General features: G+C 35.9%; 1 protein-coding gene across 4 annotated transcripts in view; it reads right to left on the bottom strand.

Annotated features, from left to right (window-relative positions):
* The window catches only part of RBM27 (RNA binding motif protein 27), a 75,129-nt gene that overhangs the window by 26,673 nt on the left and 28,472 nt on the right, over positions 1-19,984 (bottom strand). For 2 of the 4 annotated variants that reach the window (XM_030320764.2, XM_030320774.1), the window contains exons 7-12: positions 19,609-19,896; positions 16,606-16,740; positions 8,483-8,647; positions 6,487-6,636; positions 2,902-3,046; positions 2,161-2,314 (exon numbers count right to left, since the gene is read on the bottom strand). In XM_030320764.2, the coding sequence (XP_030176624.1) occupies positions 2,161-2,314; positions 2,902-3,046; positions 6,487-6,636; positions 8,483-8,647; positions 16,606-16,740; positions 19,609-19,896 (1,037 nt within the window). The remainder of the gene's footprint in view (positions 1-2,160; positions 2,315-2,901; positions 3,047-6,486; positions 6,637-8,482; positions 8,648-16,605; positions 16,741-19,608; positions 19,897-19,984) is intronic. The other 2 variants (XM_030320781.1, XM_030320790.1) reach the window with 1 other exon arrangement.

Below are 19,984 nucleotides of genomic sequence, written 5' to 3'. Positions count from 1 at the left end.
ACAGTAAGTAAATTATGGCCTATTGCTACAGACTGATTTATGCCCCCACTCCCAAATTCTTATGTAGAAACTCTAACTCACTGTGTGACTACATTTGGAGACAGGGCTTTTAGGAGGTAATTAAAGTTAAATGAGGTCATAAGTGTGGGGCCCTAATCAGATGGTACTGGAGGTCTTATAGGAAAAGGAAGAGCTCTTTCTCCCCTTCCAAAATTTGAGGACACAGCAAGAAAGTGGCCATCATAAAGAGAATCCTCACCAGGAACCAAAAAGGCCATCACTCTGATTTCGGACTTCCCCCAAAATAAATGTTGTTTAAGCCACCTAGTCTCTGATATGTATTTGTTATGGCAATCCAACAAGACTAATATACCAAATTACATTAAGCCATCTAATTTTCCTAAATGCCATAAACCATAATTACCTAGAAAACACGTAAGAGAAAAAAGGCAGAGACATCTGATATGATTTTGTATTCTTGAAGTGTGTAAAGTATTTTTAAAAAGAAAACATGTCTATGTGTGTGTATAGATGTGTTCTTCCATATAAATACAGTATGTTCATCAAAAGATTAATAATTATTGTTGCAACATGGTGAGATTCAGGTGATTTGTTTTTTCACTTTTGTTTAATGGATTTCCAATTATCTATAAAATTAAACACGTACTATACTCAGGAAAAAACACTGCTTAAAAATCTTTCAAAAAGAGTACCTTGGTTCAATTCTTTGAAATATCAAATTTCCTCATACTACTTTTTTTTAAAGTTTATTTTTTTGAGAGAGAGAGAGAGAGAGACAGAGAGAGAGAGAGAGAGAGAGAGAGAGAGAGAATGAGTGAGCACAAGTGGGAGAAGGGCAGAGAGGGAGAGGAAGAGACAGAGAATCCCAAGCAGGCTCTGCAAAGTCAGTATGGAGCCTGATGCCGGGTTCAAACTCAGGAACCGTGAGATCACCCAGGCACCCCCTCATACTACTTTCTTCAGGTCTCAGCTTAAATGTCACCTCTCAGAGTGCTTTTTCTTGAGTTCCCTTCCCCCTCTATCACTTAATTACCTTACTATATTTATCTTTATAGCACTTAACCTGTTTTACTTGTTTATTCTCTCTCTGCTCTCTGAGAAGGTCAGCTGCATGAAGGCCAGGACCCTGATCATCATGCTCATTTTTAGCCAGTGTTTTCAACAGTGCTGGTCCAGTATAGCACACCTCCACATTTTGGATGAGTACAGAGATTGAAGGGTGAAGGGCACAGGGATTTATTGCAGTGACCTAAGGGTGGTGCCTTTTTTCATATAATTTTTTTAAAATTTTTAATGTTATATTTATTTTTGAGAGAAAGAGACAGAGCACGAGCAGGGGAGGAGCAGAGAGAGAGGGAGACACAGAATCTGAAGCAGGCTCCTGGCTCTGAGCTGTCAGCACAGAGCTTGACAAGGGGCTCAAACTCACGAACCGTGAGATTATGACCTGAGCCTAAGTCAGACACTTAACCAACTAAGCCACCCAGGCACCCCCTCATAATACTTTCTTAAATTGTTACATAAATCATATTTTGGTTTCATGACCAACATTAACCATCAGGGGTAACTGAGTGAAATGGCAAATTAATAAGGACTTCAAGTACTCTCAATTACACCGGAACACCCAACCACAAATGCATAAATTGGAGTATGTGTCAAGTAGACAGCAAAATACAGAAACTACAAATCACATGATGTTAGATAACATGTTACACTGCCTAAATTCTCAAGATTACAACCATCCTTAACCAATTACTTTTTCACTACAATATAAAAGTCACTCAGTAGACAAAATTACCTTAGAAATTACCAAAAATCTTACCTATCTAGTTAGAATACTAAAGCAGATTAAAAAGTCTTTTGTGCAGAGCACCATGAATAAAAATATACTAACCATCCTCAATGTCTTTCAGGAAGAGGTTGCAGATAAGAAACAAACAAATTAAAAAAAAAAAAAAAAAGCAAAAAACAAATTCAGCTTAATTTCATCATAAAGTTGGGTATAGAGCTATACAGTGGAGCTTAAAACACTTAGCAGAGATTATAAGATTAATTACTGGCTCATTTAAGCAAAGTGAACTGCTATGTTCAAAGATGCATAAAAGCACATTCATCTGTCAGCAACCTAGTCACATTTACCTGGATGTTCACAATAGTTCCAAACTTGCTGAAGTGTTCATTGAGTTTAGTAATGTTGTTTAATTCCTGAGGGATCTTCTTGACTTCTAATTTGGTGTTTGTATACTGATTCTTTCTCAAAAATCCTGGTTTACTCTGACTGTTATTCCCTTGCCTGAAAGGAGTATTAATAGATCTTGATTAATTCCCCCACCTTATGCCTAGCCATCAGACAGGTCAACAAAAACTTTAAGTTTATATGTATTAAAGTGTCATTTGTAAGACATTCTTACATTCTTCAGAAATTACTAAGTAATTTTCACATCGTCCTTGTTACATGGGAACAGAACAGGTATAGAAAAAGAAGACTGAAGAGCAAAAGATCACAAAAAGAGAGGCCCAAATGAGATTAAAACTAATAGGCTAAAAAGATCCGCCACAATTACCAAGGAGTCTAACTTTAAAGCAAGGAAAGAACATCATTTTTTTCAATGGTAGGTTTTTCAACTTCTGTAAAAGTACAGAATACAAATTACTAATACCTATTATATTAGTTACTAATACAAATTACTAATATCTATTATATTCTGCTTGCTCTTCCCATTTTTAAGATGTTCTAATGATGCCTTAGGGAACCCTAATTTTGAGACACAAAGTTTTAAAATCACTGATTAATGACAACTGTGAATTTTACAAATTTACTAATGCAAACCAAAACAACAAATACACCAATTAGAACTACTAAGTAGCAAATTGTCTTACTTTCCCAGCCAAGGTTTCTTTGTGAGCGGCCCTTCCAAACCACTTATAGCTCTTTTTCGGCTATCTGGTTCAAGAACTACTCTGGTTATGTTGCTATTAATTGAAACAGGAACTGGTGGTTCAGTCTGGATGACAATGTTAGCAGCTGTTGGAAACAAAAATTAACATTACTAACAATGCATGGTACCTGAGGTATTTCAAATGATTACAATATATAGCCTAAAAGCTAAAAAGCACAGTGAATAGCACCCAGCTACCATTTCCTTTTCAGAAATGCTTATTTACTAACTGCTTCCTCCTTTTTCTCCTTTGTTAAAAATACAATATTGAAGTTTAAAAAGTCATAGGCAGTTCCAATGTAAAAATTGATTCAGACAAGGATCATCAATGGTTGGAAAACAATATTCATCAGTGAAACGGTGTTAGAGAACAAGATATTTATCTGGTGCCAAAGTACACCCCACAAATGATGACTTTACAATGGAGAGATCTATCAATTATCATCTCAGACAAGCAATCAAACTTAGCACCATAAACAGAGTGAAATTATTTGTACTGTTTGATGTGATTTAAAAAAAGTTCACCTGGACAGGATATTAAGGAATTATGATTTTCTTATGTGTAGCAATGATATTGTGCTTATAAAGGACGTCATATTCTTGGAAGTAAAATAAAGTATCTACAGGGCACAATCTCTGCAATATACTTTCAAGTAACTCAGGGAAAAAAAACCTGAAGGGAGAAGGAAAGAAGGGATAAAGAAGAATGTGCATTGCGCATACAAAAGCAAGCACTTAGGCCCAAAGGTGACAAAACTTTAATAAAGGTGAATCTAACTAAAGGTATTCAGATGTTTATTGTATTTCTTTTGATTTCCTGTGCGTTTAAAATTTTTCAAACTCAAAAGTTGGGAGGAAAACCCAAAGCCCGTATTATAAATTGCTATATTTCATTCACAACAATTAAAACTAAAATACTTAAAGAAACTGACATTACAATGGCTTATCTGGGAATGGGGAGAGGTGTGAATAAAAAAGTAAGTAACAACACAAAACGATGCCTGATACACTGTGAATATTCTCCTTAACTTTAAGTGACTCTACCAAAAGTAAAATCAGCAGCCAAAAACGACATGTAGGGCTAGGGGTAGGGATGCTGGGGTAGGGATGAGAGTGGGGGGTAATATGTGTGACAATCGGGGAAATAATGATGCAGATTTAACATGTATTTCTTTAGCAGCTGCTATAGCTCAACAATTATGTTAGACATACGTGTAAATCAATGAAAAAAATAACTTTGATCTCTGCTCTATTAGGGCCTTTATTTTCAGAAGGCAAATGGAGGAGATAGCAATTGTGATGGTATAATGCATTCTAGAAGCTGAGATGCCATTAGATCTTCCCTAAAATAGCTTGATTACCTTCTAACATTGCCTACTGCTTTCCTTTACTGAAGTGCTTTATAAAAAAAGAAAGAGATACAGAGCTAGAGGCTGGATGACTTTGCCAAGGTGACAAACCAAGTCTGCTGTACAAAAACCACATTTCTTTTTTTTTTTTAATTTAAAAAAAAAATTTTTTTTAATGTTTATTTCAGAGACAGAGACAGTGTGAGTGGAGAAGGGACAAAAAGAGAGAGGGAGACAGAGAATCATAGCAGGCTCAAGGCTTTAAGCCGTCAGCACAGAGAACCCATGAACTTTGAGATCATGACCTGAGCTGAAGTCAGACACTTAACCAACTGTGCCACCCAGGGTCCCCCAAAGACCTCATTTCTATCTGAGTGAGATTATCCACGAATTACTGTATATGAATGCAGAGAAAGACCAGACTAGCGACAAAGGAAAAACTTGAATTTTTAAGACTCTGATCTTTCCACTAATTTCAAGTAATTTGGTAATAATATATGCATTATAGCATAGAAGGTAATAGTATACTCTTCAGAATTGGAATGACCTGGGTTCAAATTCTAGTTTGGCCACTAAAAGCTGTGTGACTTTGGGCAAATTTCTTTAACCTCTCTAATCCTCAGTGTCTTTATCTGTAAAAAGAGAATTAAAATAGTACCTCTTTTAAGGAGTTGTAGGAAAGGAAAATAAGAGATAATAATACATATACAAAAGCATTTGGTTTCATCTTGACACAAAACTGTTAGCTTGCAGTAGTAACAATGATATTAATGGCAGTAAATAAAAGTTAATAAAATCAAGACAGGAAAGAAGGTAAGAACACGAAAATAGTCACCATATAACTAAATCAGAAAAACATTGTCGGGGGGGGGGGGGGGGGCCCGGGTGGCTCAGTTAAACATCCAACTATTGATCAGCTCATGACCTTGCTGTTTGTGGGATCAAGCTATGAGCCCAGCTCCATGCAGAGCCTGCTTGGGAATCTCTTTCTCTGCCCCTCCCTGACTCGTGCACATGCACACACTCCCTCAAAATAAATAAATAACCTTTTAAAAAATGTTTAAAAAAAGATAAATACTGTCAGGATGTCCCATGGACAGTCATTCAAATTAAAATTAAATATCAAAAAACCAACTATAGTAAGAAAAACTGGAACCTCATCAAACTTTTTAACCCAACTTTTTTGTTTTTAGATCTTTTTATATTTATTTTTGAGAGAGAGAGAGAGAGAGAGAACACGAGCCACCAGAGTACACGGGGAAGGGACAGAAAAAGAGGGAGACACAGGCTCCAGGCTCTGAGCTGTCAGCACAAACCCCAATGTGGGGCTCAAACTCACAAACCATGAGATCACAACCTGGGCCAAAGTCGAATGCTCAACCGACTGAGCCACCTGGTGCCCCTAAACCAACTTTTTTAAGGGAGGAGAAAGGAGGACATCAACCCATATTAAAGGTAAATGCTTACATTTAATTTTTAAAGGTTTATGCTCTGTATGCTCTGTAAAGATCCTGACATATAGTTGTAATCATAAATATTAAAAAAGGTCAAATAATCATCTTATTGCAGTATTTTAGATTCTCAGTTATTAGTGTGCAACACAGCTCTTACGATACAAAGTAGGCCCTGAAGTGATCAAATTCTTTGAAGGCAAGGGACCATGTCATTTCATCTTTCTTTACCTATTTTCTAGTGCAGTGCCCAGTAAATAGCTAAAACAGGCTAAAGGTATACAAAAAAAGCAATTAAAAAAAAGTATTATTTTTATTTTAAAATAAATATATTACAATTATAGCTTTATTTATTTATTTTTTTTATTTATTTTGAGAGAGACAGCCCAAGTTGGGGAGAGGCAGACAGAGGGGGAGAGAGAGAATCCTAAGCAGACCCCACACTGCCAGTGCAGAGCTTGACGCAAGGCTCAAATTCATGAAACTGTGAGATCATGACCTAACCAAGGGTTGGACGCTTAACCGACTGAGCCACCCAGGTGTCCCTCTAATTATAGTTTTAAAATAAAATGTGGAGACAAAGTTATTCAAAAACATTTATTTGAGATGATTATAAAGCACTCTTCAAAAGGACAGTGTGTAAATAATTTTGGACCTTAGTGAGGTCTGAAATGCTATACTGAACTCCTGTAAAACAGCAACAAACAAAGGCTGAGGCATTCTCACCTCTTGGATTTGCATCCATATCTCCAGATGTTAGGCCAATCAGGTTTGGGCGCTGTGTCTGTGTTCTGGAAAAGAATTGTCTGTACTGAGATCTACCAGAACTGGTAATACTAGGAGCTTCTGGATTATAACCATCTGGTTCATATGTATCTGGGGGAAAACAAAACAACAAAACACGTAACAAATAAGAGAGTAGTTAAGTAATTTTTCATTACTATAAACAACTGCAAAAAATGAATTTTTCTTTGATAAATATATCAACCTATACATACATACAAATACACACACATACACACACACACACACACACACACACACAAATCTGAATTACAATAATACCCCTGTTAGAAGTGAAAGAAATAAAAACGCTCCTGTCTCAAAACACAGATACACATATTTGTTCTTGATTATGGAGATATTTCCAAATTCATTTACCTTAGCTAGCCATTTTTATCCTATATATTAATCACTTAATCCAAACATCTCTTAAATATTTTTAAAAGAAATATGCACATATATGAATACTATATATAAAGGACTGGTTGAGTTTCCTCTGTTATCATGTTTCACCAATTTCTAGGTACTCTTTTTTTTTTAATTTACATCCAAGTTAGTATATAGTGCAATAATGACTTTACGAGTAGATTCATCCCCTGGGTAGAACACCCAGTGCTCATCCCAACAAGTGTCTTCCTTAATGCCCCTTGCCCATTTAGCCATCCCCCCCACCCTAGTTACTCTTTTAAGTAGGGAAAAAAATAGAGAAAAAAATCAATCTACTAATTTGATTACCTACATTTTAAAATGGAGATATAATAGCTGCTTTCATACATAAAACATTTCAAATGTTTTATTTCAAACAGCTAAAAAAATTTTACATTTACAAATATAATCATTATGTTACTACCAACCACCCCATCAATGCCACTTTTATCACATTCCCTTTGTTTTCTCTACAACTAAATATTTAATTCTTAAAATTATAATGCTAAATGGCTATTTTGTTAGTATTAAAAAAATTCTGAATATGTTCATCTCTAAGTGGTATATATCCTCTTCATCCTACATAAAATGAAACAAGGGTTAAGATTAAGTGAAGACACTGGTTTTCACAACTGTGATTTAGAAGTCCTTGCGTCTCTTTTTCTTCCTTGGTGGAAAAATGCTCTATGGCATTCATATTAAGTTTCAGCTACAAAGTAAGAGACATTCAGATCCTTACTAATGGCCAATCAATATGATTCAAAGTATAAGATCAGCAAATTATGATAAAAAAGTTTTCAGTTACCACTTGGTAGTCTTGAAAGAAAATCTCCTATAGCTGTAGGTTTTAAAGCAGTTACATAATCAAATGACCTTGTTCTATAATTCCTGAGAATACACAGAACCCCTAGAAACTCAAAAGTCCTTTAGACAGTTATGATGGACTCAGATCTAAAGGGAAAGCAAGAAATGTTAAAAACCTCATGAAACACCCACAAAGCACTCCACAGGTCTTCCAAAGGTACACATAAGTAGGAGGGAAGAGTTTTCCAGAAATTACTACATTATACACAGCCAGGTCATACATGGATCAGAGAGGGAAAAAAAGATATGCTCATCTGTGATCAGCAAGAAAAACAGATGTTTTTGGTTTGCTTTTTAAAAAATTATCCTAGTTTTTCTTGTAATGTGTAACTGATTAGAAAATATTCAAGTAGATATTCTCTTCCTATTTACTGTATTAGAAATCAGTTCAAGGAACTACCATGACTTTTGTTACTGAGGCACTAAAAGTCAACATAGAGGACACCAGAGATGACAGACACACAGGAGGCCTAATCTAGCAACCACTAGGGACAAATCAAAGAGGCAGAGGAACAGAAGAGAAAACTACCTAAGAGGTTCAGTGGGAATTTGTGATGGCAGATCAGGATGCCAGTCACCACGCAGGCTGGCAAGCTATGGTACAAAAAGATCAGAGGGTGGATGGCCAGCCATCTGTAGCAAAGCTTACCTGGGACCAGAGGGGTGGGGCTGGAGACTGAGGTATGGTACCCAATGGAGGATCCCATGAGGTTTCGAGGTGGCACCAAACGAGCTGCCAACAGAGGAGGCGGTGTCCCCAACTGAAGTCGCTCAGATGCAGCAGCACCATGTTCACGAGAGTACATGGGCTGTCCTACAGAGGAAAGAATAGGAGGGCAGCTGGGAATGAGAGTCACAAGCTTCTCAGGGAATGATGTACTTCCTGAGACTTTAGCCAAGAACAGAGAGAGTACACCAAAATGCCAGTCGAGAAAGGTATTACTGATATTCTTCCTAACTCAAGAAACAGGCACATAACCAGTTAGGATGCACTGAGGTATAAAGAAAGAGTGAGAATTAGGCAGTATGACTGCATAATCTCCATTTTTCACAATCTTAAGTGGAACAACTATATGCTAATTGTACCCAAAACTGAACAGTCAACCATGTCACACTATCAGGTAAAGGTGCCCTGAGCTATTACTTGTGTACAGTTTTGTATCCAGCAAGACATGTAGTTTTTTGAAGACTATCACATCCATTAAAAACAAAAACTCTTCTCCTCAAAACCACATAGTTTAAGGTTGACACAAAACATACTCCCATATCTGGGAGCAGAAAAAACAATAAAAAAATTAAAAACAAAAAACACCACAAGCATATCCTCACAGAAAATGAGAAACGTTCAAAAGGAAAACACTAAACAAGACAGTGAAAACTTGTTATCCCATGAACAGGTAGATAACAAGTACAAAGAAAAAAGGACAAAACCCGAGATAAACAGACCAACTACTGTACGTATGAAATTACCTCAGATACTAAGAATGACTTTTGAAAAAAAGCACATTTAGAGCTTACATATATTAACACAAGAATCTCTAACACAACGAAGTCAAATTTGGTAGAAAAAGATTTAAAAAGAAGTACCAAGGAGTAGGCTTTTTTCTTTCATTGGACGCTTAATAGTATGTTTTACTGACTACCCCATGAGAACTATTTATAATGTTTACTCAACACTTTATATTTAAAGTCAGATGTTCACTATGTGGCACAAGATAAGTGAATTTAGAATTTCTTTTACACCTGATAAATTTCCTTAACAGTTATAAAATTCCAAAGATTTTTTTTAACTTTTTTTTTTTAACGTTTATTATTGAGAGACAGAGAGATATTATTGAGAGACAGAGAGACACAGAGCATGGGCATGGGAGGGGCAGAGAGACACAGAATCCGAAGCAGGCTCCAGGCTCTGAGCTGCCGGCACAGAGCGCGACGCAGGGCTCGAACTCACAGACCGCAAGATCATGACCTGAGCCGAAGTCAGGCGCTTAACTGACTGAGCCACCCATGTGTCCCTCCAAAAGATTTTTAATACGCTTTTAACAGAACAAACCACAATACAGCCACTTGATTTTATAGTAAACGTACAAGAGAAACAGATGTACTAAATTTTACTACCCTTCTCTTGCTACGTATGAAGCGAAGGAGGTGACAAATCATACTGCACAGCAGACCACAAAACTGTGTGCTTAGCACCAATTCTTTCAAAATTTGCATTAAAAAAGAATCTTTTGATCACTACATTGCAAAAACAACCTAACATATCATCAACGAAATCTGAAAATAGTTGTAAGAATGACCTACTGGGCAGAATTTCCTGCAGAATGAAGGGGTGTGCTAAAGAGAAAAATGGGGAAGTACATTCTCAGTCCATACAACTAGTTTAAATTTTGGACACAGCACTCAATGTACCAAGTATACTTAACTAATAACTGTCTTAAAGTGAAATGAAAAGTTAAAGGCTAATCTGCACAATGTCTTCTTGTCAACATGAATGACAAAGAACATGCATTTAATTTTAGAAAGATGGTTGTTTATTCAAATGCAGTCTGATGTTCAACAACCCTTAATGAAACAACAGGTCTAAGCAGTGATTACAAATGGCTGCTGAAACCATGAACAACTTTCAAAATGGATCAATCAGGATGAAAACACCTGTACACATTGATCAGCATTTACAATACAGAAAAGAAATATTATGTACATCATAAAATACTGTAGTAGGAAGTACATCAATAAAATATTCATGACAAAAACAAAAAACAAACAAATGTGAATCCAATGCCTCCAAATTTAGCCCCCAATTTATAGAAAACCCAGAAGATAGAAGAATGTGTTAAATGACACAAGGGGGTGTAATGTGCCAAGTCCAGAATGTGAAAACATTCTTCAGGACAAATGATCAGTTTCTTTAACAAATAAAGGTCAAGAAAAAACAAAACAGAGGTACGAGAAACTGTTATAGGTGTAAAGACTTAAGAAATACATCTTCTAAATATAATATGTAACCTTGTTTGGATCCAGCTTCAAATGAACCAGCTGTAAAAGGACACCTATGATACAATTTGGAAATATGAACACTGATGGCATATTTGACAACAGTAAACTTACAAATATTTTGGGAGTGTAATAAAGTACTGTGATTGTGTGTTCAATCCTTATCTTTCAAAGATATACAATGAAGATTTTACAGATCAAATGTTACGTTTGGGGCTTGTTCTAAAATAATCAAGTCAGGGATGAGCTATACATGAAGCAAGATTAACTCCATATGTTGAGAAGCATTGAAGGCCATGAGTACCTGAAGATTCCTGCAGTATTTGCTTTCCTTCTTTGTGTATTTGAAATTTTCCATAAGTTTTCTTAAATGAAGTATGTTACAATAACTGTGAAGGTGAGCTGATCACAACTTATATTCATTAATTTTAGTTCTGATCAGCACAGAGTGAATGGAGAATTTCAAAGTGCAAACACTCCAAGTTCATGCTCCTAAGTTTTTCATATATCTTATATGCCTGACAGCAAAATTTTCAGTTTTTAAAAATGAAGTTTAGTTATTTATTTTTAGAGAGAAAGAGTGAACAGGGGAGGAGCAGAGAGAAAGAAAAAGAATCCCAAGTAGGTTCTGTGCTATCAGTGCAGAGCCCAAAACAGGGCTTGAACCCACAAACCATGAGATCATGATCTGAGCCGAAATCAAGAATCAGACACAACCAACTGAACTCCCTAGGCACCCCCAAATTTTCACCTTCTTAATGTTAACTGTAGTCAGCTGAAGATAGTCTTTATTCAAATAGAATTTTTAGCTACTCTTTGTAATTTCCTGATTTTGTCTTTAAGAGTATTCCAAGGGAAAAAAAATCTTAAGCTTTAAACTAAAAGCTCAATTAGAAAACAAAAAAGCTACACCTTCCAATTATTGGCCACATTGATCATGTATCTTCAGTATTAGAATCCAAGGTCCCTGGCACACCATCTAAAGTTCCAGGGTCTAAATGATGTCTGGTACATAGTAAGAACTCAATAAAGAGTGACTTAAAGAAGCGATGAAAGTTTATTTATTAAAAGTATCCCAATGACAAGTATTTTGGATGAAAATCTGTATGCTGAAATGGACAATAAGATAATGAATGCAAGACAAAACAAAGTAAAACACAAGGGGAGAGATGCCCCAGACAACATTCAATGACTCTATCAGATATGAATAAATTTTCTAGACCTCAAAACCCAAGATTCTGCACAAAGAAACATTATTTATGCATTCCACAGAATTAAGTGCAGAATCTCAAGTTTAGTAGGTGTACAGGGCTTTAAATAATTTTACACAGTCGGTAACAGGAAATGTATTTTAAGAAAGATAATTTACATAAATTCATTTGGAGACTGACAACTGCCTTCAACCCAAAACATCAGTCTGTAGAATACAGGATGTTATATTCTACTATTACTCTTGCACACACTCGTTACACTGAGCTTAGCGATGAGAAAATGTATCTACCACATCTTCTTCAGAGAAACATAAAAAAGAGACCAAATTTAAAGAAGAAAGGGGAATATACTTAAAACTGGTCCTGAAAACCAAAAAATTATACACTGAATTGGTTATTTCAAATTTGGATAAAATGTCTTGAGTACCGCAGAGGACAGAGGTGATTTTAATGTGTGTTATGATATTGCTCTCTTTCCATACAATTCCATCTATATTCCTTAAGTCATTTTCAGAGTATCTGTGACATTTTTAATGCAACAAAACAACATTTCAGAATTTCTTCTAAACTGTATCTATTTGACAACACCTTTTAAATAGCATTACCAGAGGCCATATATACCCTACCCAGTTATACAGTGAAGATAATTCCTTTTCTTTTAATATTCAATTGTCCTATTCCAAAACAAGTAATAACCACAGGCTGGATGTTTTATTTTTGACAGAATTAGTTCCTTTGTCACCTGTATTTCTGAGCCACTTTGTTCATCTAGTTACAATGGCAAAATATGCTATATTTTAAAAAACACATTTCTTTTCCACTATTAGATTAACTTGTTACAAGAATCATTTCTTACTCATCTGTATATTCCCAGTACCTAGCATTAGGGAAACTCCTCTATTTTTCCTTCCAAAACCCCAGATTTCATTTTTCTCTGTATGTCCTGGGTTTCTACAGACATAATTTTGACAAGTAAATACCACTTGATACGCTGTATTCCACTTATAAACATCTTCTGTGTTGTGAATTTTAACGACAACAAAATATCCGTAATTTATACCTTCCCAACTTGTTAAACTTTGAGAGCTCAAGTTCTCTAATACATTTTTTTACTTTGTTTGAAGTGAAGTTCTAATTTTTTGGGAAATTACTCATTACACTATTAAGAAAAATATACCTGAACAATTTGAAGGATTCAACTTATATCTAAAAGGAAATTTAAAAAAAAAAAAAAAAGCTATTTTTAAAACAACTAAATACAAAGATATAAAAAATTTATGCCTAACAAACTACACCAAAAAAATGTTTAACTGTTTACATTGTAATCAGAAACTTTCTCCTATGTTTTCAAATTTCCCTATGAATTTTAGAATCAAATTTTAACTTTTAAAAAAGGAAGAGAGTAGTTTGCATAGCACAAAGAGTTTTAAATTGTCTGATATGAATAATTCTGTAACTTTCAAGACATTTGTCTGCCAACCAAATCTCTTCAAGACACTGGTGCATATATGGGACTATCCTCTAAAGCAGTAATTCACAAACGCCAAAAGGAAGCTATCACCTTTTACTGGTCTGAGACAAAATGAAGGGAAAAATTAATATTTCATAAAATGAAATATAAAAGGATTGTCCTTTATTCTGGTACTGTCTTTTTTTATAAATAAAAATGTAGTTTTTAAACAGAAATATTAAATTTTTTCACATATAGTTTCTTAATGGGGGCAAACAAGAAGTTGCTAACTATACTGCTCCTCCAAATTTTCTTAAAAATGTTACCAGCTTCTGAAAAGCAGTTACTAATATATTAACAAAATATTCTTGCTTTTAAAGACAGAAAAATGGGGGCATCTGGGTGGCTCAATTGGTTAAGCATCCAACCTCAGCTCAGGTCATGATCTCACAGTTCGTGGGTTCGAGCCCCACATCGGGCTCTGTGCTAACAGCTCGGAACCTGGAATGTGGAACCTGGAGCCTGCTTCAGATTCTGTGTCTCCTCTCTCTCTCTGCCCCTCCCCTGCTCACTCTGTCTCTCAAAAATAAATAAATATTTAAAAAAATTTTTTAATAGAAAAATGGGGGTGTCTGGGTGGCTTAGTTGGTTAAGTATCCAACTCTTGATTTTGGCTCTGATCATGATCTCATGGTTACGAGATCAAGCCCTGCATCAGGCTCTGTGTTGACCCTGAAGCCTGCTAAAGATTATCTCCTTCTCTCTGTCCTCTCCCCTTCACACTGTCTCTCAAAAAAACAAACAAAAAAACCACACAAAAACTTAAAAATAAAAAATGGTGTTCAAGTAAAATGAGGTTAGATACCTTGTTCAACTTTGCTCTCAAGCATGTAGCACAATACCTGGCACATAGCAGGCATTCACCAAATACTTGCTCAATTAACAAACATCTAAGTCACTAAAAGGTAACAGTCAGATTTTTATAAATTAAAATCAAAGTGGAATTTTTACAGTCACTATGTTAAATTTAACAATAATGGTAATTGCCAGACTTAGAAAAAAAATCAAAAACAAAGAATTTTTATTGTGAGTCACAACACTAAATTTAACACTAAGGAAACGTGCCATCTGCAATACACTCTCAGATAAATAATCTGTTTTTTGTACTTGTAAGTCCAAAAGCATTAACTAATAATGTTAAGAACTCAATTGGGGGAAATAAATGATACAGGACTGATAAATGCTGAAGCCAGGTAACAGATGTATATGGCAGTACATTATACTATCTTTATTTTTACATTTAAAATTTGTCTAATTGAAAAATAAGAGAAGCAGTAAAACAAAGATGCACTAATTAGAAGACTATGAGAGGCTAAGATGTTCTGTTCTGAAAAAGCTCAGCTGAACATAAACTTAATATACATGAAAAGAAATCTAACAGGAGGCCTATGGACAATTATACGTCATTATGTAAGAAATGCTTTTTGGTCTTGTCGGAGTTTACAACAGACCAATAATGTTCCCCATGTACTTAGAAGATGTGGGGTTTGAAAGAAGAGAAGAGAGAGAGCACATTACTAGGAATGAAGACAGGAAAAGAAAGTTGAGTCAAGACAGGGACACAAGACAAGATATTAATGGCCTAACCAGAAGATGTATGTGAGAGCACAGTGAGATTACCTATTATATAAAAGAGAAGCTACAGGGAAGGGTTCATCTATAGTTTAGGAGAAAACTGTGGCCACTAAAGAGTTCTCATGTCATGAATGGCTTTCTTAGGAAAACTAGCAGCACTATGTGGTGTGACTTAGGGGGAGTGAAACATAATGGGAGTCAAAAGAAGTACAGCAATAATCCAAATGTGAGGTGATTCAAGTGTGGATGAGGGCAAAAGCCACAGGAGGAATAGAAAGAAACGGATACTTCAAAGAAAAAGAGAAAGGATTTTTTTACTAACTAGATATAAAAAAGCAAAGCAATGAGTCAATCATGTCAAGGTTTCAATTCTAGGTGACTAGATGGCTGTTATTTCAATTTATAAAGACAGGGATAGTGGAGGTAGAGACTTAAAGAGAAGATAATTATGTTTGATTTCAGAAAAGTTAAAATTTAATCAGACAATAATAACTACAGTATAAAAACTAACCACTACATCTAGCTTACTAGATGCCAGGTACTATTTTAGATACTTTACATACATATATTCCTTTATTCCTCAAACACTCTTAATGAGGTGAGTAATATTATTATTCCCATTTGACAGAAGAGAAAATTAAGATACAAAGAAGTTAAGTAACTTGTCCAAGGTCACAATGACAGAAAGTAATGGAACCAGGATTTAAACCTGGGCTTATTAATTACTTTGAATTGTCTCACCATGGTATGATAAAGACGAAAAAATGCCTGACAGACAGAACTGCATAAAAGATGAATTTATCGATAAAGTGACATAGCTCTGAAAAAATTAAAAACTCACAACCTGACATTTTTAACAACTAATTACGTCACTTTTATGCTATTAGGGAAATTTTTTTAAAAACTTTAAATCAACTATAAATCAACTATAAACAACAAAGTCACCTAAGAAAAAAGAATTAGGACTGAAGAACAACATATTATAAACATAAATGTTATAAATATCCTAGCCATTAAATATTACAGTTCAAATTATGTTCGCTATCTTCACTCCAGCATACACGTTAAATAATTATTAGGCATATTTTATCTGACCTTTTGTATATTCTTAGAAGATAAGCCTTGTGCTTTGGAAATTCAATCAGAGGTACAATTTTTTAACAGAAGCTTCAAATAAATTTCCTTTAGAAGAGAATAAAGCTTCAAAAGAAATGTCCTTTAAGAGATATAAATGTTGCTACCTCCTCTACAGGAAACTTCTCCAGTACAGAAGGCCTTGCCCTTCTCCTCCATGAACACACAAGTTAATACACAACTAAAGAGCATAACCACATAGTAAACTTCCTTATGAATACAAATATAATTTTTATATGGCACAGTCCGTAAGAAGAGAAACAAATTGTATTTTTTAAAAGGATAACACTGAAACTTAAGCTTTTCTAGACCCTAGCAGTTTTAAGTCAAGCAGTATTTACTTACGTTCTGATACTGTATAAAGGAGGTTCTGGGGTAAAGGAGGAGGTAGTCTTGCTCCCACTGGCGCAAGATTGGGCACTGCACTTGTCCCAGGCTGGTCACGGTTGTTTATCAAGCTTGACTGTGTTATGGGTGGTCCTAAGAATTAAAGAAAAGAGAAGAGAAGAGAAGAGAAGAGAAGAGAAGAGAAGAGAAGAGAAGAGAAGAGAAGAGAAGAGAAGAGAAAAGGGAAAGAAAAGGAAAGAAAAAGTTAGAACACTAATGTTTCCTAACTAATAAAAATACTATGCTAGTACTAATTTGGGTAGTCATTATTAAACTACCTACTTTAGCTTAGAACAGAATAAAGGAATTCGATAAACACATGCTTCAACACTCTGAGTTGCAGTATTAATTAAGATGACATTTCAGTTCTAAAACAGACAAAACAACTCCAGGGTACAAAAAAACAGAATAGTTACCTCTGGAGAATGGGAGTGAAAAATGGCTGAGAAGTAATTTGAACAAACTTTCTGGGATGATGATAAAGTTCTACAGAACTCAAGTTCTACAACATCATGAACATGTTTAAATATACTGATTGTCTGCAACACAACAGGAAATGCATCAAAAATAATAATGGGCTGGGGCGCCTGGGTGGCTCACTCAGGCATCCCGACTCTTGATTTCAGCTCAGGTAATGATCCCATGGTTTGTGAGATCAAGCCATGCTTGGTATTCTCTCTCCTTTTCTTTCTGCCCCTTCCCCAAGTGTGCACATGCATGCTCTAAGGAACATATAAAAATAATAATGGAAAAGATAGAAAGATACATGACGAGAAAAATATAGTAAAATATTCATCAGGAACCTAGATGGTGAGTATATAGGTATTCAGTGTATAATTCTTTCAACTTTTCAGTTTGCTTGAAATTTTTCATAGCAACATGGAAAAAATGACATTCTTGGATTTCACTATTAAACAGAAATGTTCCCACATATCACATCTTTTATTGTGAGAATTTCTACGTATTAAGATGTCTTTATATCTGGGGAATAAAATCTCAACTTGAGCTTCACAATTATGCCATATAATTGACAATACTAAATCTGTGTATTAAATGTCTCCAAATCTTTATCAACATTAATGAAATGTGTTCTTTTTTAATTCCTTTTTTTTTTTAATGTTTATTTTTGAAAGAGAGAGTGCAAGTGGGTGAGAAGAAGAGAGAGAGGGAGACAAAGGATCCAAAGCAGGCTCTGCATTGACAGCAGTGAGCCCAATGTCAGGTCAAACTCACAAACTGTGAGATTGTGACCTGAGTTGAAGATGGACACTCAACTTACGGCGCCACCCAGGTGCCCCATGAAATGTGTTCTATAAAGAATACTACTGCAGGAAAGCTAGGTGATTGGTACATGGGTTCATGCTAAACTATTTTTGTCACTTCCTTGTGAGTCTACAATATTTTCAAAAATAAAGAGTTTAAAAAAAGAAACCTGAAAAAGTACTGCTTAATAAACTGAATGGCAATCATTTTTTAAAATAACAATTTGCGGGGCGCCTGGGTGGCTCAGTCGGGCGTCTGACTTCGGTCCAGGTCATGATCTCGCGGTTTGTGGGTTCAAGCCCCGCACTGGGCTCTGTGCTGTCAGTTCAGAGCCTGGAGCTTGCTTTGGATTGTGTCTCCCTCTCTCTCTGCCCCTCCCCCACTCACTCTCTGTCTCTCAAAAAATGAATAAACATTAAAAAAATTTTTTTAAATAACAATTTGCCATCTCTTAACAATTGTTAATGTCTCCACATAGATATTTTGTTCTATCTTTGCACACATGTAAACTATTCACCAGTTTTTTCTAATTACCAAAAAAACAAAACAAAACAAAACAAAACAAAACAAAAAGGACTTTATAGTCTTGCTTCTCTTTTTGCTAAACTATCAACTATTAAGAATTTTTAAATGATCATTTAAAAAAATTTTGTGCTTGGGGTGCCTGGGTGGCTCAGTCAGTTAAGTATCCCACTTCAGTTCATTTCATGATCTCACAGTTCTCAGGTTCAAGCCCCACATCGGCCTCTGCGCTGACAGCTCAGAGCCCAGAGCCTGCTTCGTATTCTGTGTCTCCCTCTCTCTACCCCTCCCCGCTTGTGCTTGCTCTCTCTTTCTCAAATAAACGTTAACATAAATAAAAACATTTCGTACTCCATTTTGGTGGATGTGATAAGAGCATACAGTTCACTAAAAAATAAAGTAAAATAAACAATAAACAATCCTTATCAGTAAAGAGACTCATACTAAAGTACATGCTAGTGAAATGATAAGACTTTTGGAATTTTACTCCAGCAAAAATGAGCCAAAAAGCGCACACACTAGGGTGGGGCAGCGGCGGGGGAGTGGGAGCAAGGTGGAGGAAATAAGACAAAAACAGGTGAATACTGATAATCACTGAAGTTGGATGATCGTGCATGTGGTACACATATTATTATTCTACCATATTTGAAAATTTCCATAAAAGACTTTAAAAATTATTTTAATATTCTAGAACAGATTTTCAGACTAGGAAATTTCATTAACCAAGTCGCATGTTCTTTTTTCTGACATCTTCAAAACACTGGGATTTCTCAAGATGTTGTCAACTAAGCAAGATTTTGACTCCTAAGATTTTTTGAAGGTATCTATTCTTTTTTTTTTTTTCAACGTTTTTTTATTTATTTTTGGGACAGAGAGAGACAGAGCATGAACGGGGGAGGGGCAGAGAGAGAGGGAGACACAGAATCGGAAACAGGCTCCAGGCTCCGAGCCATCAGCCCAGAGCCCGACGCGGGGCTCGAACTCACGGACCGCGAGATCGTGACCTGGCTGAAGTCGGACGCTTAACCGACTGCGCCACCCAGGCGCCCCTGAAGGTATCTATTCTTAATCTATCTTTCAAAAACTTTAAATCTAGTGTCAAGTTAGCTAAGAGATGGGTTCTTCTAAATACAATTCTTTGCTAAAGAAAGAAATAGTCAATGAACATATACTTACTTGGTATGGGAAGCACAACAGATGGTGGAGGCTGGCCATGTCCCTGGGGAACAGGAAGTCTCATGCTATGTCCAGGACCTGGACCTGGACCCGGGCCGGGGCCAGGGCCTGGTCCTGGGCCTGGTCCTGGCATCGGAGGCATTAACATTCCAGGAGGTGGTGGAGGAGGAAGCCCAGGGGGAGGTGGAGGGAAAGGAATCATGCTTGGCAGAGCGACTTCATCAACAACCAGGGGATCATTTCCATGATCAAACTGACAAAGGTCACCAAGTACACAAAATCCTCTTTCTGTAAGAACAGAAGAACAATCTTATTACAATCTATTTAGAGTTCAGAAAACAAATAAAACAAGACCCTGAAAAGCCTACCTATCTGA

This window comes from Lynx canadensis, chromosome A1 (assembly GCF_007474595.2).
Source record: "Lynx canadensis isolate LIC74 chromosome A1, mLynCan4.pri.v2, whole genome shotgun sequence".
In the NCBI taxonomy this organism is placed as follows: Eukaryota; Metazoa; Chordata; class Mammalia; order Carnivora; family Felidae; genus Lynx; species Lynx canadensis.
The sequence above is the reverse complement of the archived record's forward strand: the minus strand, read 5'-3'. Positions and strand labels throughout refer to the sequence as shown.